Source organism: Myxocyprinus asiaticus, chromosome 41, assembly GCF_019703515.2.
Source record: "Myxocyprinus asiaticus isolate MX2 ecotype Aquarium Trade chromosome 41, UBuf_Myxa_2, whole genome shotgun sequence".
Lineage (NCBI taxonomy): Eukaryota > Metazoa > Chordata > Actinopteri > Cypriniformes > Catostomidae > Myxocyprinus > Myxocyprinus asiaticus.
In genome coordinates, this window is record NC_059384.1 from 2,654,109 (window position 1) to 2,665,827 (window position 11,719).

The following is an 11,719-nucleotide window of genomic DNA, read 5'->3' on the forward strand; positions in this document are numbered from 1 at the left end:
TTTTCCATTCTTACATGTATGTTGCATGTTAGCAGTCAGAATATTATTGCCATTTCAACAATTTAGACTAACATAGTTGCATGAATGTTGTTTGCATTTGTAGACAAACTAAACAATTAATCTGACATGTTCTCTTTCTATATTGATATCAAAATGTTTTGTTGGATGATTGTATTTAAAAGGACAAGAAAAGGGGGCCTGGGTAGCTCAGTGGTAAAGACGCTGACTACCACCCCTGGAGTCGCAAGTTCGAATCCAGGGCGTGCTGAGTGACTCCAGCCAGGTCTCCTAAGCAACCAAATTGGCCCGGTTGCTAGGCAGGGTAGAGTCACATGGGGTCACCTCCTCGTGGTCGCTATAATGTGGTTCTCGCTCTCGGTGGGGCGCGTGGTGAGTTGTGCGTGGATGCCACGGAGAATAGCGTGGGCCTCCACACGCGCTATGTCTCAGCGGTAACGCGCTCAACAAGCCACGTGATAAGATGTGCGGATTGACGGTCTCGGACGCGGAGGCAACTGAGATTCATCCTCCGCCACCCATATTGAGACGAGTCACTACGCCACCACGAGGACTTAGAGCACATTTGGGAATTGGGCATTCCAAACTGGGGAGAAAAAAAAAAAGGACAAGAAAAAACTTTATATTTGCGTAATTTAAAAGGCGAACACATGAAAGATGGTATATTTTATGATGTTCATTTGTGATTTTATTGGTGATTGTGATGATACCACAGGCCCAGCTGATCCACGACAGAAATACGGCTTCTCACGCCACGTTAAACGACAAGGCCGATGCGACGCCAGCGCGAGTCCACATGACCTGGACCAAAGAGAAGTTCTTCACTGAACGCAATCGTAACCGGGAGCCCTTTGCAAACATGGCCATACGGGACCTTTTCAACATGAAACCGTAAGTTTGCACATTTCTCTACATGGCTATTTTATGAAAAAACATCTGTAGTAGACTTGAGTTTGAACGAGTGTGCATGGAGTGTGCTGGGTGAGACGTGTGACATCACTTCCTGCACTGCAATATTTCACGTGAAACGGCATGACCAGAGTGTTCCTCTGTGTTTTTGTGTTTCTTCAAAGATTGACATCTGGTCAGTGTATTTAATGACACGTCTTTTGATCTTTATCCATTATTAAAAATAATATTCAGGTGTCCTCTTAATGGTTCTTAATGATTTAATAGGTGAATCTCATGAAAACATGTCTAGGTCACATCTATTTTAGACTTAATTATATTTACCATTATGATTTTTTGCATTACAACATTATTGTCATGAAGATTAAGCACATTTTAAACTTAAAAAAACACAGTTGTGATTTTCATGAATGAAAAGTGATTTTCAATGTTCTCAGTGCCCTTAAAAATTGAAATAATAAATTTGTGTAATTTTTTGTAATTTTTATTATTTAAAATGCATTATTTTATTATTTTTTTTTATTTTATTTAAAGCTATTTAAATGAATTGTATTTTTATTATTTTATTTAAATATTTGTAAATTTATTGACATGTATTTAATTTTTATTTTGCGTTTAAATTTTATTAATTCAAGTCAGTATAACCATGATAAAGTTTATTTATATTTATTTATAAAAAAAAAAAATATTTATATTCATTTTTTACACATTACAGGAATCAGAATTTAAGAGGTTTTTTTTCTGCATTATAATAATGAGAATTTGTAGGTAAAATGTGTTTAATTATCAGGAAAATAATAATGCAAAAAATGCTTCACTTTCTTTGTGCAAAATACAATTTCTCTCTTTTGATTTTGGGCTGAAATATGACCAGCACACGTTCTTGACGGTTTTGTGAGATTCGCCCCGATGTTTAATGTAATTCAATCTAGAATATCTTGTTCAAGAAACTTCCTTTTTCTATTTTAAAAGATGAATCTCACAAAAAATACCAAAATAATAATAAATAATGCTGTATCAAACCTAGACACTTTTTGTTAAAAAAAAACAAATTTCAGACAGCATTCATGATTTTCTCTTGAAGCGAGTGTGGCGTGTTCAGCTTGAGAAAGCATCTAAGCATTTGTGTCTGTTGTTTTGTCTTGTTTTTCTCCTTCTAGAGAATGGGAGAGTCTGTAAGTCATATTTCTCTGTCCCGTTCTGTGTATATGTGTCTGTGTATGTGTGCCTGTGTTTGTTTACTTGCTGTCCTGCCCCATAACCCTGCAAGAAAGCTGGATTTATTCAAGTGTGCGTGCTTCTGATGTATGTGCAAGCATGCATGTGTGTTTACGTCCTACATACCATTATATCTGTCATGGCTTGAGTTAAAAGCATCTGTTAGTTTTTAGGAAATGTGCAGGAAAACTTGTGTTTTTGCCTCACATTTTGTGCCACTGGAAAACATGATAACTCTGTTATAGATTAATGAATATTTCATAACAATTATATTAAAATTACATACATTTTTCTTTAATATTTTGTTGTATTTTATTTATACATTTTTGTTTAGTAAAACAGTTAAGGTTGCATATTTAATGCAGTTTATAGGGTGGCACCAGGTGGCGCTGGAGAGCACAAGTTTCAAATTGACCTGTTCGTATTCGTGATGCAGTTTATGCCAAGACGATGTGCATATCATGCCATGCATGTGTTATATTAATGCTGTGCACGCTAACATCAAATGGCTTTATTATATAATGTATGATGCATATCATGCTTTAATTTAGGTGCAAACATAGTATACTTCAATTATGTGTAGGACACTTTACAGTCAAATTACAAGCAAAGTACATTTTAGATTCATGTATATTATTAATAAAACGTTTGCTTTAAATTGCAATGCTTGATAGCCTAATTCTGGAGTTTTAAAATAGTATCATCATTACTTTAGTCATGTTTTTTCCTGTTTATTTCGAATCAAGGTTGAATATACTTTATCTCGAAACACAGCAAAAAACTAAACAATAAACAAAACAAAATGGACAGTACAGAGCCAAATATTTGTTAGTGGACAGGAATTTTAAACTGCAATCTTACATTTAGGCCTTAAGATCTCTTTGTTTTGTCACATTTTGACTTTCTGACACAGAAACCAGTCTAACGTGCGTTGCATGCACACGGCGGTGAAACTGAATGAAGTGGTGGTCAACAAGTCACAGGGGGCGCACCTCGTCCTCCTCAACATGCCTGGACCTCCAAGGAACAGGGGTGGCGATGAAAACTGTATCCTTACAAAAACTGCACTTGACCATTGCCAAACTCACATTTATAATTTATTTAGTTCCGGCTGTAAGATTGATACCCACTGATTGAAGTGGGTATTGGGCACCAAACTTCATGTTATGCCTAACAACACCCATTAACCACGGTTAAATCTCTGTAAAGGATGGTATTGAAAATTTTAGCATTTATTTATCACGCTTACTAAAAATCACAATCACTAGAGTTTCATGTTTTCCAAGAAGCAATATCTGAAACAGTAGAGCTGAAATTAAAGGTAAAGTATTTTTTTTTGTGTGTTTTGTTGGAATTTTCTCCCCTTTTCTCCCCAATTTGGAATGCCCAATTCCCAATGCGCTCTAAGTCCTCGTGGTGGTGTAGTGACTCGCCTCAATCCGGGTGGCGGAGGATGAATCTCAGTTGCCTCCACGTCTGAGACCGTCAATCCGTGCATCTTATCACGTGACTTGTTGAGCGTGTTATCGCGGAGACCTAGCACGTGTGGGGGCGTCACGCTATTCTCCACGGCATCCACGCACAACTCACCACACACCCCACCAAGAGCGAACCACATTATAGCGACCACAAGGAGGTTACCCCATGTGAATACCCTCCCTAGCAACCGGCCAATTTGGTTGCTTATGAAGCCGGACTGGAGTCACTCAGCACTCCCTGGATTCAAACTCATGACTCCAGGGGTGATAGTCAGCGTCTTTACTTGCTGAGGTACCCAGGCTCCCCAGGTACTGTTGTTTAACTATTATCAGGGTTCCCACGTGTCCTGGAAAACCTTACATTTTGCAATGCAGTTTTCCAGTCTGGAAAAGTAATAGAAAATGAGAAAAATACCTAAATGTCCTGGAAAATATTTTAGTATAATAAAACTGTTTGACTGTCGCTAACAATTTGTTTTTACATGTAAAAAAACATGGTAGCAATCGGGACTCGGGATCAGTATCAAATACACATTTGTATCGTTTTGTCACTGTCGCTGGCTGTGCATTGTGAAACAACATCAAAGTTAACTTTAATGAACGATGCTCTGTCAGGTGCATTCCTTGCTCATCTGGGTAGGGTTACAGCAGCTGTGGGTAAGGTCTCACTTAAGTTGGGACGTAAACTTTAAACTAAGTGCTTAGTTAAGGACTTGTTAGTTTGTTACTTATTCAGTGCTTAATTTAGTTGCATCACCAGTTCCTAACAGGATATGAATTAATATTCAATAATTCATAGATCGGAGTCCGCTTATACCGCAGTTATCACATGAAGGGCCCTATGATTTATGCGATGCAGCAAGCAGGGACGGAATCACAGTATCCAGTCATAAAAATCGCATTAGCTATAAAATGCGGAATTTCACGGAACTTGACATATTTGGGATGAAAATTAATGTTTGAATGCACAATTAATCAAATTAAAATTGCAATCTATATTAGTGTGATTATTAAACCTCAAAAAAGCTGTGATTTGATTCAGTAAATATACACCAATCAGCCACAACATTAAAACAGACTGCCTAACATTGTGTAGATCCCCCTCGTGCCACCAAAACAGCTATTCTGAGATGATATTCTTCTCACCACAATTGTAAAGAGCGGTTATCTGAGTTACCGTAGACTTTGCCAGTTCGAACCAGTCTGGCCATTCTCTGTTGACCTCTCTCATCAACAAGACATTTCCATCCACAGAACTGCCGCTCACTGGATGTTTTTTGTTTTTGGCACCATTCAATCAACAATCATGCCACGCTCCAAATCACTGAGATCACATTTTTCCCCATTCTGATGGTTGATGTGAACATTAACAGAAGCTCCTGACCCGTATCTGCATGATTTTATGCACTGCACTGCTGCCACATGATTGGCTGATTAGATAATCGCATGGATGATTGTTGGTTTTTCTGGGATTTTCACACACAACAGTCTCTAGAATTTACTCAGAATGGTGCCAAAAACATCCAGTGAGCGGCAGTTCTGTGGACGGAAACGCCTTGTTGATGAGAGAGGTGAACAGAGAATGAACAGACTGGTTTGAACTGACAAAGTCTACGGTAACTCAGATAACCGCTCTGTACAATTGTGGTGAGAAGAATATCATCTCTGAATGCTGTTCTGAGATGCGGGTTGGTACTGTTTTGGTGCCACAAGGGGGACCTACACAATATTAGGCAGGCGGTTTTAATGTTTTGGCTGATCGGTGTATAATCTGGATGTGCTGCGTGCTTCAAAATGAATGTGTGAAGCAGAGCACTCTGAAGTGCGCCGCACATACAGACTATATATTTATTTAATCAAACCACATTAAATATTGGGGTTTAATAATTACATGTGGGAAACTACCATCAAAAGCACATAGAAACGCCAAAATAAAAGCTCAATTTAAATGGTGAAATGGGAAAAAGATATATTACTACTGTTTAGTAATGTAATATTTACTGTAATTAAATAGTGATCATAATAATGTATTAAAGCAATTTCTCACATTTGTGATGATCTGTAGTGCAGCATTTAATTTAAAAACATATCTCCTGTGTTTTTTTATTTTTTTTATTGTGCTGTGAGGATTTTGTATAAAAGCACTTCATTTGATAAAAAAAAAGAATGCAATGTAATGTTAAAAAAAATTATATAATTAAAATAATTATATTTTCATTTGATTAAAGTTTTAATGAATTAATTTGTTTAGACATCATTTAGATGTTAAAATGTAATTAAACTGTTGAATGCGAAATTCTGAAAAAAATAAATAAATAAAAAAATAACCATCCAATAACCACAATATACATTATGACCTCTCATGTATTTCTTTTTTATGAATATTACACCCTTTAGGCACATAAAATGTCCTGGAAAATTGTGCCTTGAAAAGAGTGGGAACCCTGATTATATGTTTTACGACATATATTATCCTTTATTTTAAGTGCAAATATAATAATAATAATAATACAATTACAAGCAAAGTTTGTTCATTCATTACATTTAACTTACATTAAAAAATATATATTACATAATTGAATATAATTACAACTATAAATATATAACTGGTTTGGTAAAGTTTGTCAAGACAATGATGTTGGCTTGAAAAAGCCTGGCCTGAAAGCTTGAAATCTTTTAAAAGTTTGAAGTTGAAAGGTTTCACAACCCCTACAATCAAACAGACAGAACAATTTTTGATAAACAAACAAACAGATAGATAGATAGGTAGGTAGTTAGTTAGTTAGTTAGTTAGGTAGGTAGGTCAAGTCAATGGAAGTCTGTGGGATTTTTAAACCACTTCAAAGGTCCGCTATGGAAAAAAACATAAGTCCAATCAGTTAGAAAAGATACAGCACATCAAATCCGAATAAAATGAAAGTCTGTGCAAGTTTTGGTGGATGTAGCTTCAAAGCTCTTGGAGCAGTTAGAGGTAGAAATTATGGTCTTTAGGGGGCCTGGTTAGCTCAGCGAGTAGAGACGACGACTACCACACCTGGAGTCACGAGTTCGAATCCAGGGTGTGCTGAGTGACTCCAGTCAGGCTTCATAAGCAACCAAATTGGCCCGGTTGCTAGGGAGGGTAGAGTCGCATTGGGGTAACCTCCTCTATAATGTGGTTCTCACTCTCAGTGGGGCACGTGGTGAGTTGTGCGTGGACGCCGTGGAGAATAGCGTGAAGCCTCCACACGCACTACGTCTCAACAAGCCACGTGATAAGATGCGCAGATTGATTGTCTCAGACACGGAGGCAACTGAGATTTGTCCTCCGCCACCCGGATTGCGGTGAGTCACTACGCCACCACGAGGACTTTGGGAGCACATTGGGAATTGGGCATCCCAAATTGGGGAGAAAAAAAGTGGTTTAGTGGTTTTGGAAAACCAATGTAACATAATTATCAAGCTGTATTCAAAAGCATTGCAAAGAATTCATATATTAATTAAAGCTATGGAGTCTTTAAATAGTCATCATATCCATGACATTTATGTTGTTTTTATGTTGTTGATCCTTGACTGACGCCTCTCAGACATGGAGTTTCTAGAGGTTATGATGGAAGGCCTCAATCGGGTCTTGTTAGTGCGCGGAGGTGGCCGTGAGGTCATCACCATATATTCATAAAATCGAGTGTGGCCCAACGCCCCACCGGCAAGAATTTCGGTTGTTTTTTCAGAGCATAGCTGGGTGTCTTTGGAAAACCTAGTGGTCGGGTTTTTATTGTGGCATTACACCCGGCTGTGAGTTTGTTAGCGGACAATGTCGTTTTTGGCCCTCGTGAAGAAAGCTCGCATGAAGCACCAATGAAAACTGAGATGGAACAGATGAGCTGCTAGAAGACCACCGGCTTGATTTATAACGCAGACACTTTAATTTATCCTCATTGACTGTTTTATTGTTTTATTGTTCATACAAACTATGCTAGGTTTTTATGTCTGTTTGTTGTCTAACATCTGCCTGTGGCAGTGTGTATACAAACATGATCTGTTGTTGCTTTTTGTTTAGTTGGTTTTCGCTTCGTTTTGATTTTACGAAGGCACGTACAATCCGACTTCAGTGTTCAGAACCAAAGTCTGTTTTAGTGTGCTGAACAATCTGCAGCACACAATGTTTTTAATAACTGCTTTCAAGTTTTTAAAATGCACACGTTTGAACGTTGCTTACAAAGCTAATGCTTAATGTGTTTCGACAGCGCAACCTGTTTAATATCGATTCATCCATAAACCGTCCATCCACATGTCTCCATTGTGACTCTGCAATATTTTTTTTTTTTTTTTTTGCATACGTTAGCTACGATTCAAATTGTCGCTTGAAACCCAAACTAATATCCACCCTCAATGAGTCAGTCGTAAATGCGCTTTTTCCCACCATATAACCAATCCATATCCGAGATGTGAAAAGACGTGGTTCTTATTCCAATATCAAGGGAACGTTTGAGTTGGTCGCGTTTTTTCAAATTTGCTTGCCATTGGAAGCGGTGCAGCGTGTGGATGTTGGTTGTGGTCAAAATTGTTACGTTACTGAATAGACTTTATTATATGGTATGTGCAATAACTTTTGTTTATCATTAAGGCATCTCTGGCCTAACATAACATCAAGTTACCAAGGGTTTTGTATTATAATAGTTGAATCAAATACTAACAACGTTTAAGGATAATAGCCATAACATTCGTCAGGCACTGGTACCGTTTTACGTTGCAGATTTGTTGCTCCAACTTGGCATAAACCATTGAAATCAGCTACTTACTGTTAGGGTTAGGTTGATTTCAGCTGTATTGCACTTTTGTCTGAAAATTGTATCATGAAAGCAAATCACAAAGCTAACATGTCTACAGATACTCTGGTTTGATGTTTTAAATTGGAACCAGCACTTAACATCGCACTTTCTCAGCAATAAATGAGTTTTCCTCATAAACGGGAACTAAATTCAATGTCTGTTTTGAGGTGCATATGAAATGCGATGACATCTGGTGGCGTCAACGAGAACAACCCTTTGTGAAGTTGTCGGGTTGCCCAATACTTGTTGAGCGTTGACAATCCTGAGGGCCTTGGTGCAACTAACTATCATTACTACTAGACATTAACTAAAGCACTCAGTAATCTTTAGACACTATATACACTCTGCAATCATTCAGCATGGAATCATGTTTGTAGACATTGCTTATAGGAAATATCAAATTTGAGTCCCTTCAATTTTCTTACACTGCATGCATTTTAACCAGGCACAACGTGATAAAGCAGTACGTGTTAAAAATCTCTTCCACGTTAAGGAGATTTCACACTGCCGTAAATCAATGAGCAGTGTTGGGTTACCCAAAAAATTACTGATTACTTCTCTAAAATTGTAATCAGTTACACTACTCATCACTTCATGAAAAAGTAACCACAATACTATTACTTTTAAAGATACTTTCAAAAAGATCTTCACAGAAACGTTTGTTTTTCCTCAACTAATTCAAAATAATGTCTATATTCCCCCTTGTTAGTAGAAACGCAAACAGACGTACGTTTGAATGTAATCCATGTTTTAAATGTAATCATAAATATTATTTTAGAAATATGTATAACCGAAGTAATGTACTTAAAAGTAACTGTATCTTTAATCTGATTACACTAATATTTTTTAATTTATTACACTACTTTTTGACTGAAAAGTAATTAGATTACAGTAACTACTGTATATAATTGCTTTGTAATCAGATTACACTACTCATCACTTAATGGAAAAGTAACCACATTACTAATTACTTTAAAGTTACTTTCTAAAAACCTTTTATAGAAAAGTTTGCTTTTCACCTCAACTAATTCAAAATAATGTATTTTTTCCACCTCGTTCATAGAAACGCAAACAAACGTATGTATGAACGTAATCCATGTTTTAAATATAATCATAAATATTATTTTTAATAATATTATTATTTTTAATAATATAAATGTTATTACTTCGTGTAACCGAAGTCATGTATTTAAAAGTAACTGTAATCTGATTACACTAATTTAAAATGTAATTTATTACACTACTTTTTGACTGAAAATAGTTGGATTACAGTATACTTTGTAATCATATTACACCCAAAACTGTCAGTGAGAGTTGGCGATATCTGGCGACTTGAGCATCTGTTGACGATGCAAGAGTTCTTTATGCAACGTCGAGCGACAAGACTAAAGTCCTAAATTTCGCTCCATATAACTGTATATAAAACATCAGATTTGTTCAGATTGACTGTGACTTTTGTGCGTTTTCGCTTTCAATGTGGACAGACAAATTACGCAAAGTCGCGCCGTGCCTGGTTAGAACACAGTGTATAGTATTTAACATGTACATTATGTAGATTTAATGTCCTCTTAATCTGATCATTCAGAATTATAGGAAGATGTGTGCCAAAAATACAGGAAAAGAAACTGCAAATGTTCATTCACCGTCTATGTTTTTGCTGTCTGTTGTAATACAAATGTCACACTAGAATCTTCCTACGTGGGCCAAAAAAAAGCAATATATATGATATTTGAATAATGGTCATTAGAATGGCTCCAACTGGCTGATATTTCATTGTTTTCAACAAGTGTGTGCAATATATTTGAAGGCATAAAGAGACAACAGTTCTTCTGTGGTGTGAAGAAGTCTGAAGAATGCAATACCTTCTCACGTTACCTAAAACCCAGAGCCCACCTCGGTGGATTTACTTTGACAGTTTCTTTGAAACCCCCGTTAGCGGTGCAGTATTTTGTTACCAGAACCATGTATTTTTTCTACATTGTGTTGTCATAGAGAAGGCTGTTGTTATTGATATGGTTACTTTAGCTCATCTTATTTTGTGTTGTTTCAGTAATTTCTTCACTGCACTGTGTTGAATGTTGTGTTTCCCTTTAGAAGATGTGGTGAATTTTAGGACAAGGAAAAGATGGGGATATTGTGTGAAATTGTCTATTTTTTTTATTTTCATTTAATTTTATGTGGTCATTTCTTTTTCTCACTGAACATGTTAGGGATGCACCGACATTTCGGCTGCAGAAAATTTTTGGCCGAAAATGCTGTTTTCGGTTTTCAAAACATTATATATATATATATATATATATATATATATATATATATATATATATATATATATATATATATATATATATATATGTTTTTCCGTGCGTATTCAGAGGCTGTGAGGCCGTTTAGCTTGAGCTAACGTCACATATCATGGTAAAATATCCCCACCTAGTGTTCGAGCCAAGCCGCACTCTAAATTATCGGTGTCAAACGTGTCCAATTCAACCCGTACAAATGGGCAAATTCGCGCTTTTCTTCTGAAACTGGATCAATGAGTGACACTGTCACAGATTTTTCCCCACTCACAAAAATATTGACAATATGGATGATGGACAGATACAAGAAAAACTTAGAATAGGAAGGTATGCTTTTGTCCTTTGTTTTGTATTCCTAAGTAGGCTACATTCATTAGCACTTTGTAGGGTAAATATTTGCTTATGTTAGCCACAAGTCAGTTTATATATATATATATATATATATATATATATATATATATATATATATATATATATATATATATATATATATGCTTGTATACAGTATATACTGTATATATTAGTATATACATACATATACGATAGATAATTATTTCAAATTCAAATATACTGTGTATATGTATGTGTGTATATATATATATATATATATATATATATACATACATTGAACATTCGACCAGGTGTCTCAAGAAGTTTTTGGCCAAAAATTTTCATTTCGGTGCATCACTAGAACATGTAATTCATTCAATAGTTTTCAGGCTAAGGTCTTTGTAAATTAGGGGCTGAGCGAGCTTTTTAATCAAAAGGACCTGTAAAGGTTTGTGAACTGATTCAACAAAAACATGCTGTTCAGCTTTTTATTTTATTTTTTGAAATTTTTAATCACTAAAGACACAATAAGATCTTTTTTGTAATCTGTGGTTAAACTAGTTGTTTAGAATAAAATGTAAATATCAGAATAAAACATGAGCTGGAAAGCAGATGATGATGATGATGATGATGATGATTCAGCCTGATCTCATGAAAA

The 11,719-nt window shown here is 36.0% G+C and overlaps 1 protein-coding gene across 1 annotated transcript in view; it reads left to right on the forward strand.

The window, feature by feature from the left end:
• The window catches only part of LOC127431506 (solute carrier family 12 member 7-like), a 119,326-nt gene extending 108,546 nt beyond the window's left edge, over nt 1-10,780 (forward strand). The window contains 4 exon segments of the mRNA XM_051681946.1: nt 734-909; nt 2,088-2,102; nt 3,059-3,192; nt 7,190-10,780. Of these exon segments, the coding sequence (XP_051537906.1) occupies nt 734-909; nt 2,088-2,102; nt 3,059-3,192; nt 7,190-7,281 (417 nt within the window). The 3' untranslated portion in view covers nt 7,282-10,780.
• The last annotated feature ends 939 nt before the right edge of the window (nt 10,781-11,719 follow it).